The sequence below is a fragment of the Pestalotiopsis fici genome (assembly GCF_000516985.1).
Source record: "Pestalotiopsis fici W106-1 unplaced genomic scaffold PFICI_Scf_5, whole genome shotgun sequence".
In the NCBI taxonomy this organism is placed as follows: Eukaryota; Fungi; Ascomycota; class Sordariomycetes; order Amphisphaeriales; family Sporocadaceae; genus Pestalotiopsis; species Pestalotiopsis fici.
This window is the reverse complement of record NW_006917095.1, coordinates 1,891,019-1,906,872: the sequence shown is the minus strand read 5'-3', so window position 1 is coordinate 1,906,872 and position 15,854 is coordinate 1,891,019. Positions and strand designations below refer to the sequence as shown.

The following is a 15,854-nucleotide window of genomic DNA, read 5'->3' as shown; positions in this document are numbered from 1 at the left end:
TGCTGGGGTGTAACACAACACACTGCCGAGCGCACGGCCAAGGTGGTATAAGTGCTGTTCGGCCATCTAAAAAGATTCCCAGAAACGAGATCGGTGGCGGCGGATGAGTATCTGATGGGCTGTGCAACCACACGTAGATCCGTTCTTTCTGGCCTGCCTGTAACCTGTACCAGTGCATGCATACTGTAGTAGTATTATCCAAGGGTCGGGGACAGGCAGACAAAGAGACGGACGGACAGCGGGATACCTAGGTGGCCACGATTCTGTCTGGAAGGATCAAACGTTTCCACAGACACTGCCTTGGTGAGCGTGTGAGCTGACGATGCGCCGTGGCATTAGTGCCGCTCGCTTTTACACTAGAATTCGGCCCCCATACCCTCACTCACTCACTTGGTCGCGCACTCAGTCTTTGACCTGCTGCTTTCTTGTCTCGCCCTTGCCCTCCTCTCCCTCTCTCCGTCTCTCCCTGCCCGCCCGCCCGCTCGCTCGCTCGCTCACACCTGGATCGGCTAGCTTGGAAGGGAAAGCCTTGCTGGGACTGCGGTGTCTTCTTGATTATAAAGAGTCCCGGCCCCCGATTCCTAGCTTGTCTCTTCCCAACTTTTGCTTCAGTCTCGGCTGGAGGTGAGGAGGCTCAACAGGGCTGCTGCACTCTGCCGACTTCATACGTGAGGGCGACGAGCAGCAGGGCCGAGTATCTCGTAAGGTACTTGCCTGATCGACCATCCACTATACAGATTGAGCATATTCGATCTCTGCTGCTTAAGTACATATCTGCTCCCCACTCCCCCGTTCCTGTCTCGTCCCGTGGGACCGCGTTGTGCTGGGTTGGTTCTGGCTAGGGGTGACCCAAGACAAGCCCCGTCGATTTTCTACCCAAAAGCCCGTGCTCGATTATTATTTTTACGTTTCTTTTGCGCCCAACTGAAAAATAAAAAAAAAAGCCTCCGGCGGGCCTTGCGCGACGACCAGGATCTTCCCTACAGCACGGCCATCCGCTAGAAGAAAGCAACAACCCCCCCGCCAAATCGCTCTTACACAGCGGCCCAAAATCTTGGATTGGCTTCAATTGACCATCTGATCAAATCTGGAATCCGACCAATTCTTAATTTTGACACTGAACCAAGGTCTTCTGACAGCCATTCGCAACCTAACAAATATTTTTGACTCGCCCCAGGTTTCGAACTCATAGATCTTTGCCAGCTACCTTGCCCTGCCAGCTGGACAGTAGCGCAAGACACACCGACCCGGCGCAAAAACACTACGATACTCCCGTCGCCCCGCGTTGTCAACATAGACTTAAGGTTCGCTGCCCACTACGACGCTACGTATCGCCGTGGTGTAGATCAACCCACCACACGATAGCGGGCGAGCAGAGGGAACCACAAACTCCGTTTCCAACTCAAACACACAAGAGTACGCTAGTGAGACGATAGATCACCGCCTCTTTTCTTGCACTCTTCCCGTGGCCACTCTTCTGCTTTGAACAACTCCAAGCAGATTGTCGCGAAGGACTTGTACCTGTTCACGACCTTGTCCCTCATGTCGTCGTCTGTTCGCATGCGTACTAGCAGATCGCATTCGCGCACGCGCCCCAAAACCGCGCAACACGCCGAGGTTTCGGGCGAATCATCAGGCGTTTCGGAAGAGGGTGGAGATAGTCGCGAATTATACGACGAAGACGACGAGAATTGGTCTGACGAGGAAGGAGACGTCGAGCCCTCCGATTCTGCCTCAAGTGGCCGAGGGCCTTCGTATCGTCGACCAACTGGTGCTGGAGGTCCTGTCAGACGAGCAGCATCGGGCCACCGACACCCCGCAACACAACATCCTCCACCATCGGGATACGCTTATCGGCAGGGACTGCCACAAGTACAACCACCACATCATCCTTCCGATACCGCCAGTCTGGATTCCTCGGAGGACTATCCATACGGCTTCGGCAACCAGTACCCACCACAGGGTGGGTATGGAGGAGGCCGTAGCCGTGGTGGACCTGGGTATCAGCACGGAGGGTATGGCGGACCCTACGCACCATTCCCCAGCCAGCAGGTTGTACCATTCGGCAACAACTATGGCAATCCCTTTGCACCAGCTGGTGGCGGGGGAAACCAATTCTTCGGCAATGATCATCGCTGGGGCGGCGGCGAAGTGATGCCTTATGGCGGCAGTGGCGCAGGATATTTCAATGGCCCGCACGGAGGCGGCCACTACCCTGTGCCCCTTGGTATGCAACAATATGCCGGGCACTGGGCATCACCACCTCCGGTCACTGATCTTGGAGCGCGTCCCAAGCCGGAGCCCTCGCCCGCGCCTGCCAAAGATGATCCAGAAAAGTTGGAAATGATGAAGCAGTTGGAAGCCATCAAAGCTGAAAAGGCAAAAAGAGAAGCAGAGGAACAGAAGAAGGAGTTTGAGGCTCGGATCAGAGAAGAGACCGAGCGTGCATTTAAGCAAAAGATGGAGGAAAGAGACAAGCAAGAGGAGCTGTTGAACAAGGAAAGGGCAGCTGCTGCGGAAAAGGCCAAGAAGGAGATTGAGGAGGCTAGGCAAGCAGCTGAAAAGGCTACTCGAGACCTGATGGAGAAGGAGAGACAGGCGGCTGAAGAACGCAAGAAGGAAGAAGCAGCGGCCATCGCACGGGCCCAGCAAGCAGCTCGTGATCAGATCGAAGCCGAACGGCGTGCCGAGGAGAAACAGAAGAAAATGGAAGCCGAGGCCGTCGCAAGAGCACAACAAGCAGCTCGCGATCAGATCGAAGCCGAACGCAAGGCCGACGAAGAGCGCAGAAAGAGGGAGACCGAGCTCGCAGCCGCTGCAGAGGCGGCTGCTAAGGCCAAGCTCGAGGCAGCAATCAAGGCAAAGGAGGAAGCCGAAGCAGCAGCCAAGAAGAAGATGGATGAGGAGGCAGAATGGCGAAAGCTTCTCGAAACCGAGGCCAAATTAAAGGCCGAGAATGAGGCACGAGAGAAAATTGAAAAGGAACGGAAGGACGCCGAGGACGCCAAAGCTGCCGAAGAAGCGAAGAAGAAGGAAGAGGAGGCTTGGAAAAAGAAGACTCTGGCGGAAGTTCAAGCCAAGGCAGAGGAGGCATCAAGGAAATCCAAAGGCAAGGACAAGTCGCCCATTCGATTCAAGGATGCAGTCGGCCGGAAATTCAGTTTCCCATTCCATCTTTGCCAAACTTGGACGGTGAGCACACAGCCGCTAATGTTCCATGCTTTGAAATGATTCCCAAAGCTAACACGTAACAGGGTATGGAGGAGCTGATCAAGCAAGCATTCTTGCACGTCGACGTAATAGGGCCGCATGTGCAAGCAGGCCATTACGATCTTCTCGGCCCGGATCAAGAAATCATACTGCCACAAGTTTGGGATAAGGTCATTGAGCCAGACTGGGCCATCACCATGGTCATGTGGCCAATGGATAGAGGGCGACCTGCTGGTCTCGGTGGTCACCCTCATCCTCATCCTCATGCTCATGGCGTGCCAGGACACCCCAACGTACGGCCACCCGGTATGCAGCAAGGGGGAATAAGAGCTACCCCGGGAATCAGCAGAATGCCTGGTGGTCCGACTCATGGTGGCCCTCCCGTGCCGCCGCCGCAGCCGATGCACCCGGCATTCGCGAACATGCATAGTAGAGGTGGTCGCCCCCAGAGGATGACGGAGCCGAGTATAATAGCAGTGCATCCTGATAAGCCGAAGAAGAAGAGCAAATCCAGCTCAGGCTTGGGAGGCTTCTTATTTGGGAGACCGCAGCCAAAGAAGTAAGTCGTTTTATCTTTGCTCTCATTCGAGGTCGTGGCTGACAAAGCTATAGGAGTAGCAAGAAAAAGGCGATTTAATCATCCTCGCAATCCTCATGCAAGGGCATGCAGGACAGTCTGATTACGCAACCTCCGCTACTAAGTCTCACTGCCAGTAAATACACGGCATTCTGATATTTACAAATTTGCTCTCCTTTTAGACTGCGATGGCGGCGCTTTTTATTTTATTCTCAGGTCCTGATTTTGGCATTATACCCCCTGGTTCAAGGCCCATTATGAGCATAGCGATAGTCGACGCGATTTCTGTATTTCGACTTGGTAACCCAACTGTCGTGGGATTTGGACATACTGCTGTATATGGCAAAATCGCAATCATGATGAGCCGCCCTCTCGCGGCCTTGTAGGGAATCGAGCGAGACTTGGACTTGGATTGGGATTGATGAGGATAGCTGGAGGTGGGAAACCGACGCAATGAGAGAAGATGTGAACGAGATATATGACCGAGTCTTGGTGTGGCAAGCGATTTTAGGAAAGCATGAGGCAGTCTCAATCTGCATTCATTCTTATGAAGCTGATAAGACTATCTGAATGGCATTCTTCTTTCTTTCCTTTCCTCCCCTCTTTTTTTCTTCTCTCTCCCCTCTGGAAATTAGACGGTTTTGAGTTGAGTTTCAGATTCATACTTCTATTACTTATCATACAAGGAATTTGGAAAAAGTTTATCGCCATAATTGTCTACCAAACGCCTTCGCCGATGCAATTATGACCATGTGCAAATGCTGAATCTTGTCGGATGTTTTATCCTGAACGCCAATGCAAGGATTTCAAGAAGTCCATTCCTTCTTCTCTAGAATTCAAGCCATGCTCTTTGGCTTGGCTACTGCCGCTGGTCTATTATTGTGCCCTCTGTGTCGTCTAGGGTGGTGAGAGCTGGTTATTGTCGGCCGGGCGTCCGTCCCAGTGCTCTCCGCGCCTCCTTTTCAAAAGCTTCCACCATTATTGGAGCCACTTTGTCCGCTACAGCTGAGCTCACTGCAGCAAACAGTGGGTTGACAAATTGAAATCTGATGCTGAGGTCGACTTGGCTCCACTCCTCGCTCGGCCCTTGACCATGTCCTAATCCGTGACCAGTCGTCTTGCGCTCAAGAGGTCGCACTGTCCATCGCGTGACAAGACTGCTAAAGGTGCCCTCTTGGCCTACGGAGCCACTCGACCTGCCGGGGCCCGGGTCACGCAGGCCGTATCTTAGCAGCGTGGCGGGAGGTATAGACGAGACGGCGTTGCCCGAAATGGCCTCGACGATGCCGAGCTCGGGAACGCAAAAGACGCGACTGCTGTACGTCTCGGAGAGGCCGCTCCAGCCGGCGGTCAGGGTGCCAGCAGTCGGATAACGGCGACCTGTCCGAGGGTCCGGGTGCTCCGTCCACGATGTCACGCGCGACGTCTCGCAGTACGGCAGGAACCGCGAGTACGCGTCCACGTCGGCAATAAGCTCGTACAGCGGACCCGCGGCGTACGGCAGCGTCCGGTGCGCAGTCACAGTCTGCGGTTCGTTGGACGGCAGGCTGAAGAAGGTCCTGCACTGGCACAGGGGCTGCGGTGTATATGGTGAGCGCAGTGTGGCTCGAGGCGCAAGCCGGAATACGGTCTTGGTCGCCATTGTTTGCTCCGAGTGGGTGGTCTATGTGTTATAAGAGGAATTGAAGTTTAAAGATCGGTATTCTTTTTTTGCTGTCCCTAGCTGTCCATGGCCAGCGTTTATGTTGTGCAGCTCGGAGGTTGCTAATATTGAGAAAACAGTATAATTCCCCCTTTGAAAATTAACGCAATTGAAAGACGTCCATAAGACGAGGCGCTTTTGCGCTTGCGACCGCGAACTTTTGACGATGAAGTCGCATACTAAGTAAGCTAAATACGGTACTACTCTGTAGAAGCCACAGCTCCCTTGCGAACCCGGCGCTTCTCAATAAACGGACCCTGGTCGAAGCCACACATCTTCGTGCCCCACCTCGAAACCCAACCTTTTTGAAAGCAATTTTTTTTTTCCAACCTTCCAAGCCAAAAATTTTCCTTCTCTCCTCATCACAAGCAGAGTTCCCACGAGCTTTTCTTGTCGAGCCTGCTCCAAACACCATGAGCAGTAGATCTCGGTGACGGAATCCTCCTCAGCTGTGACTTTGTCGTCACATTTCACGTCCCCTTTCCCCTCTGTCCTCACCATGGACACGCCGACGGTGCAGGATCCTCCAGCTCACGCCATCGAGCAAGAGCTGCTGGACAAGACTGCCGATTTGACCGTCCAGGAGCACGTCGTGCCGCCTGCCGACACGCCTCCGCACCGCAGCCATGATCCTGATTACAACCAGAAGCGCAGCGACCCCTTCCAGTTTGGGTCCCGGTACCTGCAGCAGGAGGACGATGTCTTCGAGTTCAATGCCTGGGATCATGTGGAGACTGACGACACGTACAAGGAGTACGCCGAGCAGCAGTATGAGATGCAGCGGCAGTCGCCAGTCTCCGACTTTGACAAGAGTGAGTTTTACCCCCTTCCTGCGATCGTAGCAAACTCCCTTTCATTCGTCGGCTTTGTGTGATGATATCACAAATTTACGCATAGTTCATCTGATTCTATGTGATGACAACTGCCTGTTTTAGTCTTTCGCTCCCATCTGACTCAAGCCACTTTGAAAATGATATTTTTGCATCATTCAATAAGCTCGGGAGCACTTTGCTAACTTTGTGTGTGCAAAGATAGGTTCAATTCGGATCCAGCCAAATGGTGGAACCTATTCTACAAGAATAACACGGCCAACTTCTTCAAGAACCGCAAGTGGCTTCAGCAGGAGTTCCCTGTACTCGGTAAGGTCACGCAAGAAGATGCTGGTCCCGTAACTCTTCTCGAAGTGGGCGCCGGTGCTGGAAACACTGCTTTCCCCATCCTGGCAAACAATAAGAACCCTAGACTAAAAGTCCATGCCTGTGACTTTTCGAAAAAGGCCGTGGAAGTGATGCGTGCCCATGAGGAGTACAACACAGACTACATGCAAGCTGATGTTTGGGATGCTGCTGGTGAAGAGCTTCCTCCAGGTCTGGAGGAAGGCTCGGTCGATGTGGTCATCATGATATTCATCTTCTCCGCCTTGAACCCACGCCAGTGGAAAAAGGCAGTCGAGAATGCCCACTGCCTCCTGAAGCCAGGTGGCGAGGTATGCTTCCGTGACTATGGAAGAGGCGATCTTGCACAGGTCCGGTTCAAGAAGGGCCGCTACCTGGAAGAAAACTTCTACATCCGTGGTGACGGAACCAGAGTGTATTTCTTTGAACAGGATGAGCTTGCCGACATTTGGTCTGGCAAGGCATTCCTAGCAGATGCAGAAGCCAATGCCAATGCCGAGGAAGAAAATGCCACGGCTGATGCCACAGCACCGTTTACGGCGGTCTTTGAAATAGAAGATCTTGGCGTAGACCGAAGATTACTCGTCAATAGAGCCAAGAAGCTCAAAATGTATCGTTGCTGGATGCAAGGTCGATTTAGAAAGAAATAGAGATTGATGAAAAAAAAAAAGATCAATATCCCTCTCGTCTAGATGAATCGTAGTCTGTTTAAGATCATAAGTCATTACGTTTGATATCCTCATGGTGTCTTAATCCTCCACGACCAGTGACTTATTCCGTAAGCTCACGCTAAGAGCAACTCTCTAAACTTGTTCCTGTCCTTCTCACCAAAGCCAATGCCATCTAGATACTTATCGGCGCCTCCATACTGATCTTGCAGGTGCCCGGCGACCTTGGCCACGAAATCAGGCGGGCAATCACCCCACGCGGGCGTGAGGCCCATCTCCTCAATCTCGGCGAGCCGCGCCTGCCTCTCCTCGGGCGGCGCCTCTTCATTGAGCGCCGTCTGCGTGAGCATGTAGTCGTGGGCGACGGCGTCGACGGACACGCCCAGGATCAGCAGGCATAGGGCCACCGTCAGGCCCGTTCGGTCCTTGCCCTGGGTGCAGTGTACCAGGACGGGGAGGGATGCTGGCTCAATGAAGGCGCGGAGGGCCTGTGCTTGTTTCGTGAGTGGGATGCGCATCATCTTTTTTCTCTCTCCTCTCGTTCCTATGGACGAGATGGTTTGGTAGAGACTGGGGGCTAGGCTATATACAAGGTATGTGCGGATTTGATGAGACTTGAGAACCACACGTGTATGTCTGTGCAACACATGAAATGGTGACTATAGCATGGAGATTCTTTTGGGGTCATGAAAAGTTTGAGAAAAACAACATACCTGAGCAATCTCTTCCCCAGACTGGTCCAATGTGTCAAAACCCATACCTACGAGACCCCGAGGCAACATGACATCATGGGCCATGATACGAATTGCTTCGATGCGATAACCGGTAAGATATAGCGATATCAACTTTCTACATGGTCACCCCCCAACCAGGTCAAACGATCAGTATAAACCCACGCTCCAAGTGAAATGCGCCTAGAACAAAGAGCAAGGGGAAGAAACTGTTTTCTCATGAGGATTACTTACAAGTACCTCCTCCAGCCCAGCTGCTTGATCAGGTGATTCTCAAACTTCTTGCCCGTGACCCGAATCTCGAGGTACCGCAGGCCGGGGATCTGGACGGGCTCGGCGAGCGCGGCATTGGACTCGAGCAGCGCCGGCACCTTGAGGTCGGCCGCCCGCTTCTGGGCTTGCTTGAGGTGCTCCGTCTTGGTCCGCAGGTCGATTACCGTCCGGACGCCGTACGTCTCCTTGAGCCGTTGCCGGTCCGCTGCCGTGGCGTCATCTATTTTTTTTTTGTTCTTAGTAAGCCAGACTCCCTCAGAGGTTAGGGATTTGGGGGTTGGCAAGATATTAGGGCAATGAAAAGGGACGAACCCACCTGGTCGGGCTGACCGGTAGAGTAAGCCTTCTTTCAGGGCTCTGCGTTGTGGTTAGTCGATTATAATTTACAAAGGTGTATATCAGATGGCAATAGGGCGAGACGATACCTTCTGCCAAGGAACTCATTCACGGTTTTGCCGACGTCACGGAAATTGAGTATATTGTCGAATTCACGAGACATGCTGGGATGGCCTAGGAAAGGGCTTGGTTTTTTCTCTTTTCAATTAATAGCAATTAAAGACTAAGGTCTTTTTCGTTTCGTGATGTTTACTTTTGATAAGTGCTGGTTTGTATGGACAACCAAATATTACAATTGGGGCAGGCAATGATGATGAGGTTGGGATATGTAATTTCTTGGCCCAAAGGGGAGCTCCATGGCCAACCATGTTTTTTAACAGGGTTTGGCCCAGCACGGTCAGGAACCGACTGGTGACATAAAACCCACCGGCTGTTACCGTGAGAAACCTCTGGAGAATTACAATGGTCGGATATAGTCAAGGATACCCCAATCTACATGGAAGTAAATGTCAGACTGTCAGATGAAATCGGATCTTTGGGAAATTATTGGGATATTGGGAATCCCATGCCATCGGTAATTGTGCAGGGTCATGATTGATTATATCAAAGAGAAAGAGAAATCTAGGTGGAGAGAGAGAGAGTTAAGCATCACCTTGCAACCTTTAATCAAGCGTACGAACCACGCAATCCAGTGCAGGTAGAGTCAAAAGATCGACGGCACTGCAGGAACAAAATCTATTCCCAAAATCAAGTTCAAAAAGGCAGATCAGGGTAGGTCGAATGGCAGACAAGCATATACGTACAAACAGTGGCCAGATCAAGCCCGCACTTGTGGCTGGCTATTGTAACTGGCACCGGGTATGTTCCGTTCTCTTTCACTGCCGACGTAGTCAATCCATCTAGGTGCACAAGCGTCCGGTGACGCAAGTGTCCGCACTGGAAATAGTTTCAGGTGCCCAGACTTTTTGGAGCGAACGGGCTACGGGCTATGATCTGGATCGCAAAAGAAAAACAAAAGCCAAAGAGAGGGGGAAAAAAAAAAAACTAAACATTCATTAGGTTAAGATTTGAACTAGTGACTTTAGTGAGATCCTCATAGGAAGACCCTTGGACCCAAGGACTTCGAGACCAGTTGCATCTAAAGGAGCCACACACGGACGGGCCAGTCGGCATCCCGCAGCTTTTGTGGGATTTTTGTATCTTGACATGGACCTGAGCTGCCTTACCTAAAGCAGATCTGAGTATCTGCCCAACTGCAAGTCACTGCTCAATGTGGACTCGCGATGAGGAGGCCCGTGACGAATTCTGGGGGGTCTCCCCTGCAAGCAGGAGTGATGTAGTGGACACCAGGGATACTTAATCGGTGCGCGACAGCCTCTGGCTCTGCGGATAACACGCCGCACCTGTCACATTGGTGAAGCAGAGAAGTGCGTTTGATGGTTACACAAGTACGCATATTTCCCCCTCTAGTTTTCTGGAGCAAATGTATCCGCCTGCTGCTCGCAACCAACAGTTGAGCCGTATTTTCCGGGATTGACATCTTGCACAGAGGAGTAGGAGAGGAAGAGAGAGCAAAACAAGCTCTGCGATGCGCGGCTATCCCTCGACTTTTGCTCGATCGAAATTGGGAAATATTGGAATTGTGTCTCTCTTTTCTGCTGCTTTATTCCTAGGAATCCCTGTCTCACTGCTGACCGCATCACCCATCAAATAGTAATAAATCCCCCCCAAAAACCATCATCCTAGGATCGCGCGGGCTATCCGTCAAGTGCCACATGACGTCACGGTCTCGTTGCTGCTTGGCGACGCTTCCCACGGCACATCATGTTACTTGCCCATGCTCTCTCTCTCTCTCTCTTCGTAGTCCCTGAGAGACATTGGGATTGACGAACCAAACGTCGTCCGATGCCCCCTAGTGACTCTAGACAACGGCACTACGACGGCACTATGATGAGCGGCCTCTTTTTCTTCCCTCTCAGTCTCTTCTCCGGGCCCCGCTCCAGCCGCTCCCCAGTCGCCTAGCAGCCCATCTTACCTAGCATCACCATACCTTACCTCGATCTACCGCACATTAGTCTTCTTCTGGTACCTAGCTACTGGCATGCCTCTCTCTCTCTCACCCTCAGTCTTGGGATCAGGGCCCAGGCTCAAGCTTTTCAGACCTACCCTTTGAGTACTTATCTTGTCATTGTCCCGTGTGTGACGCTATGATGGAAAGTTCCATCTGTTTGGATTGATGACGGGCGCCTCTTATTTTTCTTCTTCTTCTTTTTAATCCTTAGACCGTTACCTCCTCCTTTCCTTATATCTGACAAGCTCCAACGTTTGTTGATCCTATAATCGACTGGCCAACGTTCGAGTTATTGGGTCGAGACCTTTTAATTTCGCCAGACTCCTGGAAAATAAACGAGGGCGTATACCTGACACCCCCAATACCTGGACCTCCCCCTCCGACCCAACCGAGCTCTTGACAGTATATGTGGATCTTGGTAACTCGCCAGGGATGTCGACCGGGACAATACTGCAGCCAACCAGCCAGCCGCAGCCTGTCGTTTGCTCGGTATGCGACAACGCGCTGAGGAATGCTGCCGCGGCGCAGAAAACCCATGACGACACCCATAGTACTACACATGCAGGTGCGAATAAGCTCGTTCATTACTATAACTATATCATTTTTCCCGCGAGGCTTTCCGTTTATCTGTAGTTAACACACCCCTCACCCAATAGCACACTCCGGCAGACTTGTCTACGCCAAACCTCAAGATCTCCCTAGTTATCCATCCATCGGCCTGCTCCCAAACGGATCCGCTGCCAGTGCTGCTGCAACCCTGGGTTGGAGTGCAAAGAAGTCGCCCGAAATTTGGAAGCCTGACAGCTCAAACTCAGCCTCGACTGCTGCTCTGCTGGCACAGAGCCGCAAAATGCCCGTAGCAGCTACGTCGTCACCCAGCAGCCACGGCGCTCAAGCTGCTCTACTTGCCCACAAGTCGGCCAAGAACAATGAGCCTTCGAAGCCGGCACCGTCGGACCATGGCCATTCCGCCGCAAACCATGCCTTTAGATCAGGTCGTGCGGCAGAGCTGTCTTTGACTGACCAAACCAAGACTCTGAACCGTCAGCGTTCTCTGATAGCTGCCAAAGGCGCCATGACTGTCCGACCCAGGTCAAACACTGCCCCTTCAGCCAAGGAGGATTATCCGGACAAGGGAAATGCTTCCAGCAATGCCTTGAAAGCCGCGACTGCCGTGCACAAGGCACCGCGCCCGAATTCGATGCAGCCCAAAGGTGGCGCTGTTCCCGTGACTACAATGAACCGGCAGATGTTCACGTCACATCCTCCTGTAAAGCCCGAGGTCGAAGAGCAAAGTCGCGAGGATCAATTGCATGCCTCGGCTGTCGCAATGGCCAAGAAGATGTTCACTCAGCAGCAAAAAGTCATTGACCAGACAAAGAAGGCACACAACAAGGATTCGACACCCCTAAGGCGCACAAGAAGCATCAATAGTTTGAGTAGCGAGGAAGAAGTCAGACCGATGCAATTCAACAATCTCCAAGACGCTGCATACAAGCTGGCCCAGGAAAGGTTGGCTAAGCTCCACGAAGACCACTTGAAGACCAGAGAATATCAGGAATACTACGGACAGTCGAAGCAAATGCGAAGGTTTAGTGTTCGGGGCAAGCTTACTAGGAGGAGGTCCAATAGCGATGGCGACATTGTCGAAGACCAGAAGAGGTCACAGCAGATCAGAAAGCAAATGTCCATCTTCAACTCCAAGCTCTCGCAAGTCGACACGCAGAAGCGACAACAGGACCGCGATGCTCTTCTGGCTGTGGCGCAGAAGAACGTGCAAGCACGTATGAAAGGTATCGATGACAAGATATCAGCTGAGACGGGCATGGTCCCTCCCTCCACCACAAAGAAATGGGAGGCCAAGGCGCATGCTACAGCACAATCTCGCAGCGACGATCGAATGACGCATCATGGAAAAGTCGATATTGGTGCTGGCAAATTCATGAGCCAGGAAGAGATTGATGCGATTGCGGCGGCCAATGTCAAGCCTACGTTGGACGAAATCAACGAGAAGGCTGAGAAGGAACAAGCTAGGCTGACTGAGTTGAGGCTCGAGGCTGAAGCCAAGAAAGAAGCCCACGAGAGGGAAAAGGCTCGGGATCGAGAGGTTGCCGCTGTGGCAAAGAAGTTGAAAGGTGAGCTGTCCTGTGCTATCGTACCCTTCGAATTTCGACTAACAGAACTTTCTACAGAACAGGAGAAACTTGAACAGAAGGAGAAGAAGGCTGAGGAGAAGCACGAAGCCAAATTGAAGAAGGAAGCAGAAAAGATCACCCACGAGCAAGAGAAGCGCCTAAGCAGGTCCAGAAGACATCACAACTCACTTTCTGGTAGAATTTCGCTGCACCGTCTTCGCCGTGATGCTTCACCAGAGGGCATAGCTGAATACGGACCAGATGGAACTCTGACACACGATGAGGAGGAGCAAGTCGCACTCAACGACATCGGCCAGCCTGTTAGGCTGCCGGCCACTTCGAGGACTGACAGGGCTGCTAGAGTGAGCATACCACCACAAGGCGACAGGCAGACAAAATCGGAGAGTTCATCACCTACCGACAAAGCCTCTCAGGGCGCCAAGGTCAAGACCTGGTTCAAATCCAGGTTCTCCCGCGGTTCTAGATCGGATGACGACAGGCCTGCAGACGGTGCCAGGAGGGGATTCATTGGCGGTCATGCCCTCACTGGACTAGACAGTAACAATGCCAGCACGACTAGCCTGGACGGACGCAGCGCTAGTATGCGTGCTATTGCCATGGCCGGCCGGCAAAGAACAGATGCTTCTGAAGCCACTTCTGCTGGCCACAGATCAATGGCCAACGCTGACGATGTGTCGCCAGTGAGCAGCAGCGAGGATGAATACTTTGACGAAGCTAGGGACCACATGGGCACCGAGCTGAGTCCACCGCGCCACCTCCAAGATCCTGCGAAGAAGAAGAGCCACAGTCCAGTCCGGGACTCCAGATTCCATGAGATTCTCTAACGAATATGTATTCTATTGTTTTTATCTGTCATTATATATGGATGACAATTCATGACGACTACGACTTACGAAGTAAAAGAAGGGCATACACGGACAATGCAGGATAAACGAAAGAAGCTGCAATGGGAAGCAATATATCAAAACGTTATTTATCTGGTTATTGGTCAATAGCGGCTTTAGCGTTATGATCATGATGAGGACAGGGTTGATGTAGCAATACAATATCTCTTTTCGCTCTTGAATCAAGCAATAGTGATACAATTTTGACACTGGGTTTTGTACTAATAAGCAATGAACGCCCACGGATTCGAGAGTTATATAACAAAAGACAGCTTTTTGGTTCATGCTAGATCCAGCATAGTTGATCCGAGGGTCGAGCTTGCTATCAAGTACTTTCTTTAATTCCTGCAATTGTTCCCTAACAAGAACCCTGTTTTGTAAGTCAAGGTGAAGAAATTTTCGAGGGTCATTTGAGTGACGAGGAGCTCAGAGCACGGGTGGGCACGACGTACACAGATCCAGGGAACATCGTGGCCCATGTCGACTATAAATAATAACGGCCTGACTCAATTGGCCAAGATGTGGGTCAGTCAGCCTTTCTTTTATTTTCATCGTATAGAAAACTGACCAAAATTTGAATATGGGGCGACAGTCATTAGAAGTGAATAAAACGGTTTTTCTTCTTCTCGCGAGAATATTCCAAGTGTCTCTCCATCTGGACCTGTCAAATGATTATTGTAGCTGCACTGGCTTTCGTCACTGCTTTGGCGACTTGAAGACACTCTCGGCTCTCGAACTCTGGCCGGGCATTTCAACATTTCTCTCATAACTTGGGCCTAATTACGGAATCCTTATTTGTTTTCGCTTGGTTGTCGTGCAAGTTGATCTCAGTATGCGCAACACAATCATTATAGCTGCGACTTTGCTCGCCGCGGCTATACAATCGACACACGGAACCGACACGAAAACCCACGAAGATGACCTTATGGTGGCAGCGGCGGCATCCACGATACACGACGGCTCACGCATAGGCCAGATTGTAGATGGGCAATTTATATTAAACACGACGTTTCTCTCGCTACAACCAGAAGACTGCCAAAACGCCTGGAATTGGATGCCCATAACTTTTCCTCATTGCTCCTACGTGCGGCGGAACGCTACCACGACAGAGGCAAAGAAGGGAGGAGAAGAAGACGAAGAAGAAGATAAAATTTACCTCGACTGGACTCTCCTCCTGCCGGGGACGGGCCAGCGGCGGCAGCAGTGGTGCGAGGCCATTATCCACCACACGCTCCAAGAGTGCGGCCTGGCCGACGCCGACCTGACGGAGCGGCGGTGCATCCGGGACGACCGGCGCACGCTGGTCGCCGGCTACGATCCCGAGCGCGGCGAGGCGGGCGAAGATGTCCTCCTGTATGGCGTCCATGTCGGCTTTCGCATGGCCCTTCGCCGCTCGACGGTCGCCCCTAGCGGCAGCAGCAACGGCAACGGCAACGGCAACGGCAACGGCGATAATAATGTCGAGTGTGTGGCTCGGGCGATTCGGGCGGCCACGTGTCGGACGGTTAATGTGGCAGAGTTGGAGTGCTTTGAGCTGGATCAGGAACTCATCGGGACTGTATGGTGATACCTTGTGGCTTGCCGCCGCACAATGTGTTTCTTTACTGTTTTCACCTCTCACGAAAGATGGCCGAGAATCACACCAGTCAGGAAAAATATTGAAATTCATGCTTCGTAGTCGTGTCGACGCATGATCATGGTGTAACGATCCCGAGATACTGTCATTTTTGATCGATTGGAAGCAGCAATGCTGGATCATGACAATTGGCGAAGAGCATGTCCTCTGATCAGTGGAGATGATGTAATAATAATATTTATAGATCGACTTCCCAACGGTACACAAATCTATGCATAATGTATCTAGGCTTCTGAAGAAAGAGTATCAAGACAGTTGGTCCAGATCATGAACCATTCCCAGCAAACATGAAACTGCTCTTTTTGCGTGTGTCATGTCGCTTTCATTGGTGATGGTTTCTCAATCTCATCATCCTTCACCGAGAAGTCGTGTCCTGAAAATGATGACTTGACACGAAAGATGCGAAGCTTCTGACCTGCAGTAGCAGAGAGTAAA

At 51.8% G+C, this 15,854-nt stretch overlaps 6 protein-coding genes across 6 annotated transcripts; 4 read left to right on the top strand and 2 right to left on the bottom strand.

Annotated features, from left to right (window-relative positions):
- Window positions 1-1,542: 1,542 nt before the first annotated feature.
- Window positions 1,543-3,847, top strand: PFICI_07897 (uncharacterized protein; the record flags this gene model as incomplete). Its single annotated transcript, XM_007836478.1, has 3 exons — window positions 1,543-3,192; window positions 3,255-3,769; window positions 3,823-3,847. 3 exons carry the CDS (start codon window positions 1,543-1,545, stop codon window positions 3,845-3,847), a joined length of 2,190 nt encoding a protein of 729 aa, XP_007834669.1.
- Window positions 3,848-4,703: 856 nt separating this feature from the next.
- On the bottom strand, window positions 4,704-5,429 carry PFICI_07896 (uncharacterized protein; the record flags this gene model as incomplete). The annotated part of the gene is made up of 1 exon (XM_007836477.1): window positions 4,704-5,429. The coding sequence occupies one exon, from the start codon at window positions 5,427-5,429 to the stop codon at window positions 4,704-4,706; it is 726 nt and encodes a 241-aa protein (XP_007834668.1).
- Window positions 5,430-5,988: 559 nt separating this feature from the next.
- PFICI_07895 (uncharacterized protein) lies at window positions 5,989-7,314 on the top strand (the record flags this gene model as incomplete). The annotated part of the gene is made up of 2 exons (XM_007836476.1): window positions 5,989-6,301; window positions 6,521-7,314. 2 exons carry the CDS (start codon window positions 5,989-5,991, stop codon window positions 7,312-7,314), a joined length of 1,107 nt encoding a protein of 368 aa, XP_007834667.1.
- Window positions 7,315-7,448: 134 nt separating this feature from the next.
- Window positions 7,449-8,835, bottom strand: PFICI_07894 (uncharacterized protein; the record flags this gene model as incomplete). The annotated part of the gene is made up of 5 exons (XM_007836475.1): window positions 7,449-7,820; window positions 8,046-8,181; window positions 8,298-8,556; window positions 8,653-8,693; window positions 8,762-8,835. 5 exons carry the CDS (start codon window positions 8,833-8,835, stop codon window positions 7,449-7,451), a joined length of 882 nt encoding a protein of 293 aa, XP_007834666.1.
- Window positions 8,836-11,175: 2,340 nt separating this feature from the next.
- Window positions 11,176-13,723, top strand: PFICI_07893 (uncharacterized protein; the record flags this gene model as incomplete). Its single annotated transcript, XM_007836474.1, has 3 exons — window positions 11,176-11,308; window positions 11,400-12,878; window positions 12,936-13,723. The coding sequence occupies 3 exons, from the start codon at window positions 11,176-11,178 to the stop codon at window positions 13,721-13,723; spliced, it is 2,400 nt and encodes a 799-aa protein (XP_007834665.1).
- An 892-nt stretch (window positions 13,724-14,615) lies between these two features.
- Window positions 14,616-15,350, top strand: PFICI_07892 (uncharacterized protein; the record flags this gene model as incomplete). The annotated part of the gene is made up of 1 exon (XM_007836473.1): window positions 14,616-15,350. One exon carries the CDS (start codon window positions 14,616-14,618, stop codon window positions 15,348-15,350), a length of 735 nt encoding a protein of 244 aa, XP_007834664.1.
- Window positions 15,351-15,854: the final 504 nt, after the last annotated feature.